At 37.0% G+C, this 20,251-nt stretch overlaps 1 protein-coding gene across 2 annotated transcripts in view; it reads right to left on the reverse strand.

Moving 5' to 3' along the window:
- Positions 1–103: 103 nt before the first annotated feature.
- The window catches only part of LOC120766567, a 62,229-nt gene continuing 42,081 nt past the window's right edge, over positions 104–20,251 (reverse strand). Inside the window, exons 4-7 of one of the 2 annotated variants that reach the window (XM_040092158.1) lie at positions 1,403–1,835; positions 1,171–1,317; positions 923–1,080; positions 104–837 (exon numbers count right to left, since the gene is read on the reverse strand). In XM_040092158.1, the coding sequence (XP_039948092.1) occupies positions 335–837; positions 923–1,080; positions 1,171–1,317; positions 1,403–1,835 (1,241 nt within the window). In that variant the 3' untranslated portion in view covers positions 104–334. Of the gene's footprint in view, positions 838–922; positions 1,081–1,170; positions 1,318–1,402; positions 1,836–19,329; positions 19,876–20,251 lie in introns of those variants that run through there. The other variant, XM_040092159.1, reaches the window with a different exon arrangement.

A 20,251-nucleotide genomic window follows, 5' to 3' on the forward strand; every position in this document is an offset into this window, starting at 1 on the left:
TTAAACCAACCAAAAATCAAACGGTAATTCAATTTACGAAAATGGCTTATAATTTATTTATATAAAATACATCCAATACATAAGTGTAGGTTAATAAATAATTAGCTAGGACATTGGATGAGAGCCCAACACTAAAGCTAAATAGTGATTGAGCAACTAAAATATTTACAATTCAACGGTCGGTGAAAACACGCACTAGCATATAACAAAATCAATGAAAACAACAAAAACTCAACTCTTAGAAGAAAACAAAAACGCGAGCACAACTTCAAAGAGTCGTGCCACTGGGATGGCAAAGGGAATATGGCGGCGCTCGGCCAGGTTTCGTCGCGCTCTAACTCTTCTGCTCGCTCTGTATATCCTTGCCAGTGTTGCGGCCATAATACCCCGAGTAAGCGGCTTCGTGAGCATCACCAAAACTTACAGAATTACCGCCGTTGCCAACAGTTTGGTAATTTTTGCTGTAGTAATCTGTGTATGGCTTCGAAAAGGCAGGATCCTGGCGATAGAATTGACCATGTCCAGCGCCTGCGCCCTCGTAGTGATCATGATGATGGTAGTAAGTGGCTGAACCCACACCTTGTGGTGAGTACTCGGGGAATGTATTTTTGCTGCCAAAGAGACCAGAGAAGGCGCCACCGCCAAAACCGGGACCACCTTGTGGACGACACAGTTTGAAGTAAGCGAACAAACCGGGTAGTATGATAGCAGCCAAGCCAAGTATCTTCTTCAAACCAGCAATGCCGAGGATGAAGGGCAAGAAGAGCAACAATTTCAGCTTGAAAATTTTCAATACCAACAACAATGGGATGATCATCTTCTTCAACTTCTTGCGAGCTATTAAGAGAAGAAGTAAATATTTCAAATGTTAATTTTTGATTCCCTAGGATATAATAGCAACTTGATGAGATGGATTATTTACATGTTTTGGAGCGCGACTTACTGAAGACGGGCGCATGCTTATCCTCAATGATGTCCAATTCACTGTCAATGTCGTTACCAATGAAACGTGCAGAATAGCGTCCCGCCTCGGTGAGTTCCTCAGGAACGTCGACTTCCAATGCTGTGGACTTGACAAAGCTACAAACGATATGAAGAAGCAGAAAATCGCGAAAGTGAGTAACGAGGGCCGAGCAAATACTTGGAACAAATAAACTGTCACACACTCACCGTTCGGCACGTCTCAGTGCGTATTTTACCAATTGGTCCCAATCGCTATCCTCGTTGCGCGGTTCCTGAGAGTACTCGAAAGGCTCCTGCAAGAGTGACCGTTGCTGCGTTTCAGGCAAACGAATGACGCGGGCGAAATCAGACAAGCTACAAAAGAATAAAATTGTAAAAATTAATTTTTATTATAATAAATTTGTTTTGACGGGATTGCCTGTTGCCCCGTAAAACTTACGCATATTGGTCGCGATAGAAAATTTCATCGAAGCTGCCGAGCGCTTGTGTCTTGAAGCACTCGGATAAATCGCCGCTCACGCAATTTTGGTTTGTGCGCGCCAAATAGGGGTCGTTATCCTGCTGCAGGCCAATTAAACTCAGGAAAGCTGAGCCCAAACCGCGCTCCTGTCCATAACTCACAGCAGGCGATTGTTGCTGCTGCTGTGGTTGCTGTTGCTGTTGCTGTTGCTGTTGTGGATGTAATTGTTGTGGCTGTGGAGCGAAAATCTGTTGAATATTTTGCTGTTGTTGAGGTTGTTGCTGTTGTTGTTGAGGTTGCTGATCGGGCAAACGCAGTCCCTGACCGGCCGCAAGCGCAACACAGCAGGCCGAAATTAGCAACAGCGCGGGCCAAGTATGCCTTAGGTGAGTTTCTGTTCGTGTTGTCATTGCTAAAACCGAAAGACGGAGATAAATAAGTAAAGAGAAAATCGAATAAACTGCAGCGATGGATGCTGATAAGCATATATAAATATTGGTTAATCAAAATGCGCAAAATTTGCATAAACTTCACAAACAAATTTCACACTCTCTCTTTTACTGCGAGGGGTTAATCAAAGTCGAACACAACAACTACAACTTTTGCTGGTTAACTACTCACGATTTTCCCGCGCAATGTCAATTTTACTACTCGAAATCAACAAAAAAATCACACGCGCACACATATGTAAAAAACAGTATGTATGTATGTATGTATGTATGTGAGCGAAACTTGTACTAATCGTTTTTGGCTGTATTTGCAGCGTCTCGATCCAGTTTCGAAATGAAATGACCAAACATCGGCAACAGTTTGAGAAACTCGCAAAGCCCGCGGTCGCCGGTCTGCCAACGCAATGTGGGCTTTTCACTTCGCTGCGGCGATCGAGTTCGGCGCAAGCGCAACACACTTGAGCGCATCATAGCAACAACAGCAAAAACTACATAATTTTAACTACAAATTTTAATTTTTTGCTTCAAATTTCGACTTTTCTCAAAGATACTCTTTTACACACGTACAAATGCGTGCGTCTTCTGGCAAAGAAATGCAGCGCCAAAAACAAAACGGAAAAGTGGCCAATCGCCTTTTGATTGCTCTGCGTTGACCGCATTTAACTCATGGCTTTGCTGGCGCGCGGAGCAGATTCTCTTTGACATCTGGCATACTTTCGGCAGACGACGCAATAATGGCCAGCAGATGAACAAGAGCGCGCCGAATGTGTGTGCGTGTGAACCTGCATGCGTGCGGTAAATACTGCGCCACTGGGTGCTGCGTTTGTGCACACGCAGAAACCACTGAATAGCAACGAATTAATCTTTTGTCAAGCGAATGCCACCGCTATTTCTATTCTTTAGTATTGTGTTTGCCTTTGCAATATTTGATTTATAATTATTTAATCGGCATCATTTTAAAAAGACCTTTTTTCAACTCTGAGTGCGTTTCACCATTACATCTCCACTGGACAGGCTTGTATGAAGTGCTTCGATTCACTATAAAATGCGGCACAGACCACAAAAAAACACATATAAATTTCACTTTACTCTCAGCTGTTTGCAATTGTTGTGTGTGGTTGCCCAATGTATGCTGGACTTACATATACTTATATATATAGATATATATACATGTACATATGAATAGCTTTGGTGATGCCTCAGCGCTTGCTTGACTGCTTTCTGCCAGCTGTAATGGCACTGTGCGCTTGTGCGTGTGTATATTTTCTAATTCATAAATTGGACCCAAGACATGACCCATAGAAGCCAAAGCACATGTACTTATACTATTTCATGTGCCAATTCTTATGGCGAATATTATGTGGTATTTTGTTACTAAGTCGAATGTACATAAGTCATTAATGAATGCTTAAGCAATTTTGTTGGATCAGATGGAGACTTAGACGATAAAATACAGAACCCAAACAAAATTTGATAAAATATGTTGACATTTAGGGCTAAAACTATAAATTATTTACTTGCAAATTTTCTTAGGTCTCAATTCTTTCCAACTTTCTAACATGGAAGGTGGTTTTCTCTTAAGAACTAAGTTGACAGTTCTGCAGAGACGTAGGCTAACTTTATACTGGAAAAATGGAAATTATGAAGATATGACGTTAACATATGCCAAATAAAACAACAAATTTAAAATTGCATAAACATTAGTTTTGAAAATTATTTTCAATAAATAATTTCAACTTGCAAGCACTTTGCTTACGGAACAAATCATTATTATTGAAACGCTTATTAAGACATTTGCACTTCATGCACTCGCATTGTAATTTAGTCGTACACAGTCTTACAAATAAAAGGTGAATTCGCCTCCACTATTTTCTTCTAACCCTTGTCTCTCCAAGTCTTGTTTTGAATAATGTATGTGAATACTTGTACTACGGAATTCGACTGCGCCGCACCTTCGTTCCGTATTTTCACTAACGAAACAAACCCAACGCTTTTCTCTCTCTTGCATTTGTCCATTGACTTTTAGCGACTAACTGATTGCTGCTGCGCGGCCAGCCAGTTGTACGGACAGCCAAAAGCAGCAACGAATGACAGTAAAAATTTGTATTTCTGCTTTGGTTATTGCTGACGAGGCTGTCAACCGGAACGAGACACAAAAGCGCTTGTTCGCCATGGCGCATGCGCACAAACAGACTTCTCATATCAGCAAAAGAAGCGTCCTAACCGAACAAAAAATTATGAACGGGTGAAAATTGTCAAATTGAGTTGCTTGAGTTCATGCGTTAATGCAGAGTTGGAATTATGATTATTTAAAACCAAGTACCATGCGAAATTGGACCACTTTAAAAGTTTGATAAATTTGGAAAACTAAAAAGTGAAATTAAAAAAAAAACAAAAAAGACTGTTACTTCGGTGGCAACGAAGCTATAATACCATTCACAAATATAAAAGATTCTGTGCAAGAACTTGATATTTATCGGTCAGTTCATATGGTATGCTTTAGTGCTCTGATGTTAATAATTTTTCCGGATATTTCACCATTTTCTTCTGTTCTTCGTTATAGCTATCTTGCCTTAACTGCATTTTTATTAAGTATCGGAATACTAAAGCGAAATGCGCTTAAGTGGAAAGAGCGCTTTTAATTAGCCACGTGATATCCCCTTACTTTTAAATGTCAAACTTTTAAGCACCGCACGTCCTCCGCACCAGTGTCTCTCATTTATGGTATTTTCCTACGTACATACATATATACCTCAGTTGCTTTGTGCCTTGTGACGCCCCAACCATTACACTTATTCACTTTTATTTATGGCGTAGGCGTAAATTCTATTTCTACACGTTTTTCCATTCACTTTACTTCCATCAATAAAAAATTGTAGGAATGAAAAATGAATGAATACTAAGTTATTATCAGCGTTTCCACTTAATCCCCACACACATAAGCAAGTATGTATACGGCAGCGTATCCAAGAAATAAGTAATTAGTATCACTCGCATCGTTTCGTATGGATAAAACTGTTCCATTTTGCACCCATTGCTGTTATTGATTTGGTAACTTTTTTAACACCTTTGGAACTAGTCGCCCAAAACTATTTCAAATTGTTTGCGAATTTGTTGCTAACTTTTTTTTTTTTAAAACCAAGTACAATTTGATATGACCTCTGCAAGTCCATTAAAGAACATAATAACTAATTAACTCACCTAAAATGTTACTCAGTTGGAACTAGTTACTCCTGTACAGGTATTATAACTTTTTGCCCTGAATATTGTGTATTACTGGGATGTGCATTCATGGTAAATGTATGCTATCATTTTGCTGTATCTTAGCGGCCATAAAATACCTATCTTAATAACGCAAGGGACGGATGATCTCAAAAGAAAAATTGTACAAAAACATAAACTTTGAAATCTTAACAAATGTGCGTGATTTGTTTTATGTTCGAGTGATTCGTTTTGCCTTCGTTTGTCTGTCTGGAGCAATTTGCGTTTTTTATTGATTTCTCTTACGGCTAAAGTTGGTCTCTTATCTGCTTTACACGTGTGATTTTTTTGTTTGGAGATTTTTGGTCACTGCTTCCTTAATGTTACTTTTGGATAGTTAAGGCAAAGTTTTGAATGAAAGTTTTGAAGTGATTACAAGTGACCCTTCCGTCTTAGTTGTTCGTAAAGTGTAATTGTATAGCAGTCATTTATGGCTATCAATATTTACTAAGGGCTTACATAAGAAATTTTAATAATTCGATATACTTGTAAAAGGTTGAGCACTTCGCAAAAATAGATAATTTTATATGTATGCAAATTATATGTTTGTATATGGTTTGTGTAAAAAACTCACTTGAGTCAAATTTTTCAGACTTGCTATTACTTTACAAAGCTTAATGTTGCTATAAACTTGCCAAAGTCTTGATGCTATTTATGATAAATTATATGAGAAAGTGAAATTTTTTATTTTGAATTAAAAGCAATCTCTAAGAGAGGTTTCACATTGACACATATTGACAAATCCATTGCAAGCCATGACTTGTGATGCAGGTTTCAATTAGGTAATAAATATGAAGATCCTGTAATTTTAGATCTGCATATAAGCCAAAACCATAAAATAAGTTACACCGTTTATAAATCAAAAGTTATTTTAATGATCTATGATGTTGTGAATTCATCACCTTCTCGAGTAGCGAAAAATCCGGAAAAATTAACTTAATCTAAATACCTGAAAAATACTCGAATCGAGAATTATTATAGTTAGCAATGGTTTGGAAAAAGTAAATAAAGTTTATGTCTGTTTGTGTTTTGCGAGTGTTATTAATAAAAACATAGCGGTCCAGAAGACCCAAATGGCAAATCCAACCACGACAGAAGAAAATAGTTTAGGCACAGAATTTTTATCACAGACAACTTTTTCGTTCATACATAATTATATAATACACATCGGCACATGTCTATGCATTCTCACTTGAGCGTCACCGGTTCCATTAATCTTTACAGCAAGAATTTTACTGGTTTTTACTCTTTCCGTCCGTTTCTCATTCTTTTACGATTTCGCTTTTAAATTACGAAGCTCTAATGATCAAATTATCATTGTTAAGAGGTGAATAGCTACCGGTTTTTCGTCGCCTCTGTATGCTAAGTGGCAAAAGTATGTTTTGTGGAGATTTGTGTTTTGACTTGTACGAAATTGGACAAATTAACAAATGGCTCCCATTTGCGCCGTCGTAATTTGGTTGTTGATAATGACTTTTGCTATATACGGTACATGGTACCTCGTACATTACACCAAGAGCTGCCGTTGTTTAGTTGAGAAGTAGGAAGCGAAGAGTTGCAAATGAGAAATTTTAGAAACAAAAGCAACAGTTTCAAATTTTACTAAGCATATTTAATTTTGTTTCAAAATTTGGCTTGAGAGTATGCTTCTTTGACATTAAATATTTCATTCATACCAGAGAAATATAATGATAATATAAGCTTACTGAAGTGGACGCAAACAGCGAGGCGTCCACAATGTTTGTCGGTGAATTATACAACAACAAGCGCTTGGTTTCAGCATTCAGCAGCCGCGCTATTTGGTCTTCTAGCCTTTGGCTTGCAATATTCGAGCATTTGTTGCATGTTGCACACGCGCTCTTTCCATGGCATGTGGAGTAAAAGCGTGCATGTGCTCGAGCACTTTCAAGTGCAGCCAGCGGCAACGAAAGCACCGCGAGATTTGTTTACAATGCGCGCTTTAGAAATGTTACCGAAGCGACCAGAAACCGAGGTGTGTTGATGCTCCTCAAAAGCGTGGATGAGTTTCGTATAAACTCTGAACAACGTCACCGTTGTTTGCTCCTACACACATACTTATGTGCATATGTATGTTCATAAACTTTTACTTTCAGTTTTCTCGCTACGCAAACGCTTGGCATTTCATTGTTGCTGAGATTTCATATTTCTTCACATGTTTATGCTTTCTTTTCTCCGTTTCTAACATTACCATAATTTGCTTTCGCAAATTTTTTATCTTCGATCGTGCAATGGAATAAACGTGAACGTTTACGTGCCGGCATAAGCACCCATACACACACTCACTTACTTGTGTGAGTGCTGTGTAATGGAAGTTGTGTGAATGTGTGGTCAGCGTTGGAGCGCTGTACAAAGCCGTTGAACCCGCCTCATCTGCTCTGGCGCTATTCACCGCGAAAGTGTGACTGTACGTGTGTGTGAAAATACAGTTTCTGCATTGAACTTTGACCACTTGAATGTTATTATAATTTTTCAACATCACAACAAGGCCGGCGAGTGATTACTTATTGAAAACGTTGGACGAAGTCGTTGTGAATTTCAAGGAATGGTATGAATTTGTTGTAGCAACGCAAACACAAATTTTTGAAATAATAAATTTAGTATGTAAGCAGTTGCTTTCGCTGGTGGGCGAGGCTTCGTAGTACGATATTGTAAATCTTTCAATCGTTGACCTCCTTCTCAAAAAACTTGATGTAAATGGTATAAATTATATCACATACTTTTGGCTGTATTTGCATATCGATCAGAATAAAAATTGAACGATATACATATATTCCCCTTAAATTTATAGCTGTTGCAAAAAGTGTCAATAATGTCCTCACATTATTCCGTTAGAGTAGCTCCACAAATCCTTTAATATCCGCACCAAACACCATTAAGTAACGGTATGCACGTAAGTGAATAACTTTCTACCTCGCGCATGCCTCACTCAAGCGCGCCACCGCAATGACTAAATTTATCACAGATGTCTGCATAAGCTCAAGTTTCTTTGGCAAATTGTTTTCAAGGTAAATTTCGGAATGCTTTCTACTTGAACTTCCCGGCCGACAGATTTTCCAGCAATTAAACTTTTTTGAGTCAACTTCGTCAACGAACTGTTTCAAGAGGGGGGTTTGAAGTGATGTTATGTGCTGGAAAATTTCTGTTTTCTTCGGAAGTTTTTCGTTGCCAAGTAAATCGACAGCAATTTAAGCAAGGGGAGCTTTGACTTTCAGAATTCAATCAATCCTTGTGCGATGAGTGTCGCCAAGAGTATAGGACTGCTTTGCAGGGAAAACGAGTAATTTCTTTTATGTGCCATATTTAGTGCAGTTTCAAATAGCGTGTTCGTTTGTGTCATCTTTGACTTAAAGTTAAGTAAAAGTTATTTTGCGCTCTTAATAAAAACTCTTTAACACTACTGTTCACAACCGATTTGAAACGGTAATGATTTTTTATCAAAAATCGTGCGCTTTTCAATCCACCGGAAATGCACAAACAATAACTAATTAATTGACTTCCGTGCCGTTTAGCCTAAAATTATGCCCCAAACCATTTCGATGCTTACGTAATGGAAACACGCGAAGAGCTTATTTTCAAACGAAGCTAAAATGCCTAAAAGTATGCAATAAAAATTGTAGTTTTTCATTTCATGTTATTTACGGTTGACTTGATTAGACCGCACGAATTTACGCTTGTACCAATTTGCAAAAAAAGAATACAAAAAACAAAAGCAAACTGTTGCAGCCACGCTATAATATGCTGCGCAAATAGTAAAGTTTATATACAGGAACTTTATTTAGATCAGCCAGTTTGTATGGCAGCTATATACTATAGTGGTCCGATCGGAATAATTTCATTGGAGATTGTAGCGTTACTTTAGACAATAATTCATGCCAACTTTTTTGAAGATATCTGGTCAAAAAAACAATAGAGGTATTCAGACCAGCTTAGTTAATTCGTTAGTCGTTACTCGGTATTTTTTACGTGGGTTTTGTTTTTGTAAAATGAACAGATTATCGTTTTACCGAGTAACGTCTGGTACTGGCAAGCTTGATAGTTTTTTCGTTACTTGGTAACACCACTCAGTTGTTTTGTTCGCGTTGTTACCTCAAAAGTTAACTTAATTAGTTTCTGAAAAATGTTTCAAAAGCAAGTATTTAATATAATTGAATCAGCTGTTTTGAAACAAAATTTACACCCACTACTGATGTACAGCAAAAGGTATGTTCACAGCTAAGTGTTTTAACGAAGTATCAACTAACGACCTACCAGATTAACAAGTTCCGTCTGAATACCCCTAATGTAAATTAAGGACATGGTTTTGATAGTTCAGTTAGCATGGCTGCTAAGGATATTATAAGCTAAATGGTCCGATATTAGCGGTTACGACGAATGAGTCCAACAGACAGAAAAATGGAGAAACATGGCTAAATCGGTTTAGCGTGTCATGCTTCATTTGTATATATTTATATGTATGTGTGTATACATATGCATGTATATATGTAGATTTAATAGGGTCTCCGGTACAAAACTACTTTTTTATGAAATAATATTACATCTTAGTAACTGCTTGGTTTTCGAATCTTCTATCCAGATATGTTGTCTGCTCCCAAAATTGCTCGAAAAACTATTAAAAATTTCATTCAATTTGAAATTTGTTTCTTTTGAAACATATCATTTCGCGCAATGAAATTGTAATGGAACTAAAACAATTAATTAACTGATTTTTGGGGAATCCAAAAAATGTTCTCAAAACTAGACAAAACTACCACATTCGTTTCTCTCTTATCGTAATCTTATTGATTTTGCGAAATATTATAAAATAAACGGTGATTTGTATTTCGAGCGAAATGAGCCATACATTGAAAATGTGGACGACGCTTTATTTTGGCTTATCAAACATTTCCATAGAAAGCATATATTAAAGCTGAATATCTGCATTTGTAATGTGTTTATTTCGATTATTCAATGTCAAATGGTAGCGAACTTTGCTTGTGATAAAAATGCGATGTGCCAATTAATTAATATTCCGCCTATTACAGACGAAGGTCAACAAATGCTTATGAATATTTACGAGTTGTGGCTAAGCGGCCACGCAGTGGCGCACATGTTTTGGTTTGCAGATATATTTGCATTTCTTTTATGCTAAAGTTCGCATACTCCATGGTTTGCATTGCGCAACCGCAAACGGCCGAAGTAGGCGACCATTCACACATACACACACACGTCGTAAGTGACGCTAAATGATCGTCTATTTAGAGTCCGCAGTACGTTATGAGCACAACTCTTTCGTCCACCGACCGTTACACCGACACACTGAAAACTTCCAAGCATTGACTCACTGCCGCCTTTTGTTTATTTGCTTTACTTTCTGTTGTGTGAGCTCATATGTATGTTATTTTTACCTTTCTTTGACGCTCGTTTCTTCGGGGAGCTTTCGTTTTCATTGCCAGCGGTTGTGGAAACATTGGCGACCTCTTTATTTCTGCGCTTGTGTGTTCGGTTTGTTTTTGCTATTTTCTTTGTAATTGCTTGCGAGATTTCATCTCTCACTCGTCCGGGCCGACCTTTTTCGCAATTTCATCGGGTTGCAACAGCAATGCTCGGCTCTGTTTGTGTACGAAATCTTGGCAAATGCGGTGATAATGGCAATGTTTATATTGGCATTATTATGAAACACTCTGAATCATCTGACACATTTAGCATTCACTCGTTTTCGTGGCAACAATTATTTGCCATTATTGAGGTGAATTTGAGGTTGCGTTGAGTTTCGGTTGCAGGAAGGGGAAGTTGTAACGCAATAGTTTGCAAATTTAGAGGAAATTACAATACAAATAAAACTCATTCATAGTATAAATTTGTTTTCCTGGTCCACTCTTTTTTTCGTGCAATACCAGATTAAAGCTCCTGCTTTCAACTTAGAAATTAATTGGTTATTAATACACCTAAAACGATTCACTAAGTGAAACTTTTATTTAAAATCATAAAGTTTGAATTTGTGAACCGTTTCAGTCAATTTGGCGAGTTGGCAGTTCTTGCCAGATAAAAATCTAGGTCGAGCAATGACACCCTACATAACCGTTTTATAAAGAGCTTTTGAAATATCTTTATTAGCAAATTAGTGATGATCGTTTTTAATTACATAAAAAGTTTACTTTTCGAAGAGATTTCTGATTTCGCTTTGTGATGACCTAACCGATTATTTGCGTTATGAAAGAGGCGCACAACCATAGTCAAGGATCAAAGAACCATATAAAAAATGTTTCCAAAAAGACCGTTATATTAATGGTTTAAATTCAGACGTCACTTTTGCTTTTACGAAAACCTTCAAAACTATTGGTTTTTTTCAAATTTAGTACGATGACATAACGTTTAAAAGGGCTCAATAAATTTATTAATTACCATAAATCACTGTTATTCAACCACTTTCATTCACAATATTCATAAAATACAATAATTGTTCAATAACTAATTACACAATCCTAATTATGGATATTTCCGTTGTAACAAAAATTTTAATTTTTTTTTACACACGTTCCATACACTATATTAAACGACGACTGCTCACCTTTTGTTGTTGCTTGTAATCGTTTAGGTGTTTTCATAAAATATCCTTCGACGGTTGCGTGCGTCTACCACTACTTTGCACTGCTGGCTCTACAAATGAACTGTGCCAACGTCAAGCGACCGCAAGCAATTTATATGGAAACCTAAAATTTAATGGATCACAATGCGAAAGAGCGATTTTTGTCTTTAAACGAAAGACAATGACGTTGGCTTGTGATGTTGGTAAAACCGAAATCGAGGAACCTATAATTGCAGTCGCACAGCGGAGAGGGGAATATGTGCAGAGTGTAGAGGAATAAGCATGTAAAGGCATAAAATCAAAGTAACCCAAGCAGTTGACACAGTAAGAAATTAAAAGGCGACAAAACTCAAAACAACAACACCAATAAAAATAACAATAACGGCCAAAGATTCAGCACGACGTTAAAGCGTCACTGTGATGCGTGTAGTCGCGAAAGCAACAATAACAGCAGCGGAAATAAAATTAAAAACCCAAACTTAAACAGTAAGGAAGGGCTAAGTTCGAGTGTAATCGATCATTTTATACTCTCGCAAGGACTAAAGCCAAGGAAATTCTCTCAGGTGCTGGCAAAAATTTTGATAAAACAATGCTGCCAAAGAATTCAAAATTCATTATTCGACGAAAGGTTGGAAACATTACAATCATATTCTTATTAAATTATATTATCCTTGTAGGTCGTAAACCCACGTAGTCTCTTAATATGTTTTGCTTTATATCCGACCTTGTTAACTCAAACGGGATTTATGTGATATAAGCTCAAAAAATGACCATTGGGACTGAAATCAATGTGTTAGTGATGAGGATCTTAGGCCGCGGTCTAGACGGATTTCATTCATACTTAGCGCTAAACCTTTACTAAACCAAACATTATGAAGGTCGGAAATCATTACACATGGTGTATTTAGACTGGAGGAAGTATTTACCCGATTTTATCCATATTTGGCATTATAACATAACATTACTAGGAGAATATGCTCTCTTATTATAGTTTCATTAAGATATCCCATTTATTGACCAATTATGTATACTCTATATGTGGACTAGGGGAGGTGTGAAGCAATGTTCTACAATTTTGACCACAAGCCATATTATTTCTTGAAAACGATGCTCTCTAACTTTTATTAAGGTACATACTTCACAGATTGACCGATGAAAAGTGGGCGTGGTTATCATCTGACTTCACAGTAAATAAAGAAGTTTCCAAATCTTAATTAGGAGCTTAGTTATGGCTATTTATATGTTTAACGCCAGATTGTAAGCGTGGCAGTGTACTCAAATCCGTTCACCCGCATTTCAACCCGATTACTTTCGGGTGATTCAAACAGCCGTTAGGTGAACAAAACTATAATACTTTGTAGCAGCATGTTGCGAGTGTATAGTGGACTAATATGATATAATTTATGCGAGAAAACAATAACAACAGCAATTCAGTTGTGGTAGGTTGTTGATTGTTTGTTTTGATTGTTTTCTACGTATTTTTGGCTGTTTCTTTCATACCATTTCCCATTGCTTACCCACCGAAATGCATGCTCTCTGCAGACTGGTGACGTTAACCCTTTCTGTAGCGTCGCATGAGCCCAGCTTGCACCTTGAGAAAACCCCAACATTCAGCCAGGTTGAGTTACACACCGCCGCAGCCTTGATGCTTTCATTCGAAGCCGTAGACGACGGAATGGCATTAATGCGACAATAAGCGGCAGTTCACCGAAGCAGTGTATTCGCGGTGCGGATGAGTCACCGCTAGGCGGGAAAATACCAAACGCATTGGCACAACATCTACATACATACGTACACACATGTGTACATGGAATTATGTAATCCATTCGACTGAAGCCGTACTACTAAAAACGCATTCATAGTTATTCATCAATTTGCTGTTTGTCTGAACCTCGGCTGGATGTTGCTGGCCTGTGGAGAATAATCGCCAATTACTGTTACCGCATCGCAGTGTGAGATTGTCTACTTTCACACAGACACACACACTCACACATATCTCGTAACAAATTGCATGCTCGTCAGTTGTCTCAAATTGAAACACATTTACTTTTTCCTCAGACAACTGGGTTCATTATCTCCTTCGGCCTTTTACCTTTACGTCTTCTACTTTGGTTCGCATATGCCGAGATTAATGCCTTGTGGCTGTTGCTTTTGCTCTCGATTGCTGCCGTTTGTCACAGCTGTTGCAACACACCCACTCGGTTCGTTAGCCATGTCCTCTGTTATTGGGGTTTTCATCGGTTTTCAAGTGGATCCACTTGAACGCTGTTCAATGATTTACATATTTAAATATCATAAGCTGGTATGGGTTTTTGCTACGGCCAGTTATTGAACGCGTGACATTCAATCGGATGAGACTGAACTTTATTTGGGTCGCCTGCGGTCAAACTTTTTAAGTTTGAAGAATACATAAGCACATATTGAGACTAAGACAACAGCTGTGTTAAAAAAATTACATTTTCATTTGTTTACCATTTTTAATCTATTTTTATTTCATGTTGAAGCTTAAAATAAAAAAACAATTGATGAAGAAATATTAGTGTCTGTGTTCATTTAACTTACTCGATTATACAAACACAAGTAATTTAGTAGTCAAACGAGAGCTAGTTTTGTATATGTATATTACTACAGCTAAACACTTCCTTTGGGAACCGACCGATGAATCAAAACAGTTGTTACAAAATATAAAGAAATACAACAGATGAATTCGGTAATTCATGTCAACATTCAAGACGAAAGAGCAGAAACTCATCGGTATTATAGGTGCTCTACAGTATCAATACTACGTATAAATAAAATGTCCAATATGTACTTAGGATATTGATCGCGCACCTATAAGAACTACCCCGCCACGATGCCAAAATCGTGCTTGGCGACTTTTATGTCAGGGTGGGCACAGAAGGTGTCTTTGGAAACGGTCGGTGAATTTAACCTCCATGATGAAACGTCCCCAAATGTGTTGAGTCTGATAGACTTCGCCGGGGCTCGACATATGGTTATCTGTAGTACTACATTTCAGCATAGGAAAATTAATCAAGCTACCTGACTGTCTCCGTATCGAAAAGCCACAAACCACATCGATCATGTTGTGATAGGCGGAAGACAAGTCTCCATTGTTTTAGACGTGTAGGGATCGTTACAATCGGCCACAACACGTGGGGGATGGGATAGATAGAGTTCAAGAGGGAAGCCGTATTTGCCGACAAAAAAGAATGAGGCCGAAATGCGTGAGTACGAAGAGTTTGGCAAGCTGGTAGACAGGGGTAATACTATGTTTGGACCGACATTGAAAACATTTTGAAAACACATTTGTATGTTGTGGAATCTAAGTCGTTCGGACCGACAATGTGTGTTTTCGATGAGTTTTCACTGACAACTATCAATAGCGGCATTTTCTTGCTCTTGCAAGATTGCACGATGACACAAAATGCAAAAATCCTATACCGAAATATGCAAGGCCAAGAGAGCACCCATTGCAGAATTTAGTGATGTATGACGGCAGCAAAATAAGCATGGGTTTTGGTCTGACATATTTTACAGGCACTGCAAATAATTTTCTGCGTGTGTTTGTTGTTGTGCCATTGCACCAAGAGGAAAATTTTGCAATTTCTGCACCGTGCAAGATTTTGCAAGAGCAAGAGAATCCTCCTAATATGAGAATATCAAGTGACAGCTGCATTTGTATATGGAATGTAAACAAATATCAAGTGACAATTTAGGGCCGGCAAAATATGTCTTCCAAAACATCTATTAAACTAGAGCAGGCACCGATTATAATGAGTGGAATGTAAGGTTTCAAATAGTTTTCAGCGAAAACTGTGTTTTCATTTGACAGATTTTACATGGACGAAAACACAAGTTTTGTTTTTTCGTTGTCGGTCCGAACATAGTATAATGTTTGAAAATTCTACGAAAAGATGCCGCGTCTGGGAAGGTTTGAAGTCCGAAGCATACTCTTGTAGAACCCACAGAGGTGAACACTTCTCCTGTCTGCTGAATGGCAGTGAAGCCATAATTTCAGATTCCCCAATTGATGACGATGGAGCGAACGTTCCTCTGCATGACCACGAAGAAGTTTGAATAGCAATTACCCGTCCGAATAACAACAAAGCGGCGGCAAAGAGCTGATAAGGAGCATGCATCAGCTTCTTTTTAGAACATGGTCGGACGAAAGCATGCCCGACGATTGGAATTTAACTGTGCTCTGCCCAATCCACAAAAAAGGAGACCCCACAATCTGCACCAATTACCGTCGGATAAGCCTCCTCAACATTGCGTATAAGGTTCTGCCGAGCGTATTGTGTGAAAAATTGAAGCGCACCGTCAACAAACTGATCGGACTTTATCAGTGTGGCTTTAGCAAAATAGACCAAAAGAGCTGGTCCTTTGCGCATTGGCAACGGCGAATATCGCATTCGATAGAACGATGGCGATAAATGTATATGTAACGGCTGTTTTTTAGAGTTGATAGTTTTGATATTACTTGATTTATACTGATTTTGGTTTGTCATTTCATAATGAACAGACGTACTCCGGAGCAAAGTTTGCAAATTATTCAAAACTATTGCTAAAACACCACGTTCGATTAATGGGACCAAAAAGCGATTGTCTGGCCGTAATGCTAGAGTAAATGAGAAACGCTATAGAGCCTTGTTTAAAGACTTTTATGCCTGAATTTGAGGAAGTTAATGTGGTAGGACTCAATAATGGTTGAGGTGTTAGGACAAGAAGTTTTAGCAGAAAACTACTTAATGTTGATAATTATACGTTTATGTCGATAATAACTGACATTAAGCAATGCCAATGAAATAGATGGCATAGTCAAGGATATATAGCATATAATGTCTGCGACAATTCACGGATCGATTTACTTCACTTAAATTCACAGAAACTAAAGAATAAGTCCAAATCTTCGCAGAACTGAGTATTATGTATTGATTCTAAATGCTCATTTTGAAAAAGTAATACTGATTGCTTATATGACATATTTGAGTTATAATACTGGGTTATATGTTTTTAACCATTATTACTAATATTTAATCCAAACAAGTAAGGAAGGGCTAAGTTCGGGTGTCACCGAACATTTTATACTCGCATGATAAAGTGATAATCGAGATTTCATTATCCGTCATTTACATATTTTCAAATACCGTATTTGTGTAACGTTTTATTCCGCTATCATCATTGGTTCCTAATGTATGTTGTGAAGCGATTTCACCCATATTTCGTACATGTCATCAGGGTGCTAAGAAAATATTATATACCGAAGTTCTTTGAAATCGGTCGAGTAGTTCCTGAGATATGGTTTTTGGTCCATAAGTGAACGACGCCACGCCCATTTTCAATTAAAAAAAAAAGCCTGGGTTCTGCTTCTCTTTGCCATTTCTTCCGTAAAATTTAGTGTTTCTGACGTTTTTTGTTAGTCGGTTAACGCACTTTTAGTGATTTTCATTTTGCCCAACTTCGAACTAAGAAATACGTATACCAAGTTTCATCATGATATCTCAATTTTTACTCAAGTTACAGCTTGCACGGACGGACGGACGGACAGACAGACATCCGGATTTCAACTCTACTCGTCACCCTGATCACTTTGGTATATATAACCCTATATCTGACTCTTTTAGTTTTAGGACTTACAAACAACCGTTATGTGAACAAAACTATAATACTCTCCTTAGCAACTTTGTTGCGAGAGCATACAAAAATTAAACAAAGAAAAAATATATATTAGGAATGTCCCTAGTACATAATATTGACAACAACTACTAAGATTAGTAGATAGCTCAAGTGATTATTATTGTTAGGGATAGCCAATTGTGATTGAAATATTTCATACGGTCAAAATGGTCACCATTTATATACTGTTCGATTCCTTCAGAACATAAAATTTGTATTTTTTATATTTCGATCTTTTCCGAGTTTTATACACGGAGGATTTTTAATAAATCAAAAACTTGCTGTATTGGACTTCTAAAGATTTTTCGTATCCTAATAATAATTTATACGAATACTAGAGGACCCGTCCAAGTTTCACTGTGGCTGATACATAGATAATACTACTATTACCATTTATATGATTTCTATTAGTTGGACTATAATTATTAGTTAATGAGATATAGCATTTTTGTGGAGCTACTGATGTTAGTTTACAAAAAAATGGATCATAAAGCATTTCATGTGTTAATAAAGCATTGCTTTTTGGGGAAAACACTGTTGAATTTGGGCTCAGAGAAATTCACCGTTGAAAAGATATTTGCCAAGCTGGAAACAGGCGAATTGAGCACCGAGGACAAAGATGCTCTAAAGATTCGAAAGCAATGTGCAAAGTGGGTGCCTCGCAAGTTCATAATCCAATAAATACAACGAATAACTGATTCTTAGAAGTATTTGAGCGCTCTTTAATCGTAATAAAACCTAATTTTTCCGTCGGTGTGTGTCGACTGTCATTCTAGTAAACTGCACATGATTAACCGGTTCTCATGCGTGTAAATACGAAAAAGTCGGATGGAAAGGTTATGACATCAATCTTTTCGTATGCATGTTGTATAATACATACTCAAGGACTGATTACTGAGCCAGTTATAATTTATTGCACTGCGTATTTGGTTGCAGTTCTTTTCTACTATTCCAAATATTTAGCAAGTATTATTTTTGAAGAAGAATCTGTCCTTACCCTGGTTCTAAGCTACCACCCCACCAATTTTCAGCCAAATCGGTTCAGCCATTCTTGAGTTTTAAATGGTGTAACTAACACAACTTTATTTTATATGCAGATATATATATATATATGTATATAGATTTAAAAAAATGGTATACACCTTCATTCAAGCAATTAACTAATACTTATTGTATGATATTTCCGTCAAGTTTTTATTGGCTATATATTATTATTAAAAAGCATAACAATGACAATAATAAATACAAACAATTTAATAGAACTGTAATGACTAAAACTTCGCCATACAGGCTTCGCATTAAAGCTTAAAATATATATATACGTGAGACATTTTATTATTTATTGGAAATTAATAAATATAAAATGAAATTCTAACCTTTCAAATATTATGTAGAAAGGCATTTACTTCGAACAAGTTCATTTAATTGCTTATATCTCAAAACTTATCCGATTTCATAAATATTTATGATTTCTTCCGTTTTAAATTTAAAGTAAAATAAAACTCCTTAATTAAACTACATGCACAAATATACTTAAATTTGCTATTTCAAAGCCATCATAGTTTAAGTGCTATAAGTTAGTAGTTTTACGTGGAAATGATCCTGTCAAAAAGCTCGAGGTAATTCCACTTTTAACCAATTACAGTGTAACTCAAGTTTCAAGCTGTATTTCACTTGGAAGTAATTTTATACCAGACTGTATGTGTATATAAGTATATATATACAGGTTTGCTACATAAGCCAGCACTTGTCCAGGGCAAACGCTATAAATAATTTATTTAATTATTTTACTAACTATATTTAAAAGTATCATATATAAGTAAATAAATAAATAATTTAAGATTAATAAAATAAATTAACTTAAAAATAAATATACTTATAATATGACCGTAAATTTCATGCCAAATATTTACAATAATATTTCATCATTTTGATATATTTTTGCTGTTTTTACAGCAATTTTTTGTTATTAAATTCGTAAGGCATTCGTTTTGGGCACTTTAAAGTCTTTGCCAACAGGGAAACAAAGTCGAGACTTAGTGATAAATAATATAATGCATATGAAATTGCCGTCTAAAATTTGTTGGCCAATGAACTTAAGGATGGGTTCATTTTTTGTAAAAGATTAATTCATTCTCGATTTATATATTCCTCTATTCCTCTCCATTTTCGTTTACGCTTATCCAATTCGTCTCCTTTCCATTTGCCAGTTTCGCTTGCACTTTTGCTTTTGCTAGCTCTTACTCAGACGGCGGTTCATTCTCCTCTACGCCAACTTTCTTGCTGATACCAATTTGTTGATGTCGTGATATGTTGAGACCATGGCTGGATTCTCGAAATCCTTAAATTCCTGACAACGATCAAACGATTTTTCACAATCAATGCCATCCTGCCCGTCCTTGGCGGCGCGCATATACTTGAAGAACCTCAAAATATCTGGATTATCAGAAGTTGGTTTGCGCAGCTCATTCAACTCACTGCAAGATATCAAATGAAAAATGATAAGAAACAGTTAAATCACAAAACTGCTCATGTATTGCAAATAAATAAAAATTATAAAGGATTTTCTCATAAGTTTGTGCAGCCATTCGAGTAAATGATGTACAATGTCTTGCTGTGAACTTTAAGGCAAAATCTCTTTGGAAGCGGCATTTGCGATTTCAACACACACCGAACTACCTTTCTACTGCCTAAACAGTGGGACATACCCACTTTGCTAACATTCTCTCATTCAATTCTAAGTGTTTGCCGTGGCGTATGAGTATCCTTCTTTGATTGGCAGATATTCAGCACATCGTAGGTTTACTCTTTTGTTTTTTTGCTCTGTGATGGAAAAATCCATCGGAAAACATT

Source organism: Bactrocera tryoni, chromosome 1, assembly GCF_016617805.1.
Source record: "Bactrocera tryoni isolate S06 chromosome 1, CSIRO_BtryS06_freeze2, whole genome shotgun sequence".
NCBI lineage: Eukaryota > Metazoa > Arthropoda > Insecta > Diptera > Tephritidae > Bactrocera > Bactrocera tryoni.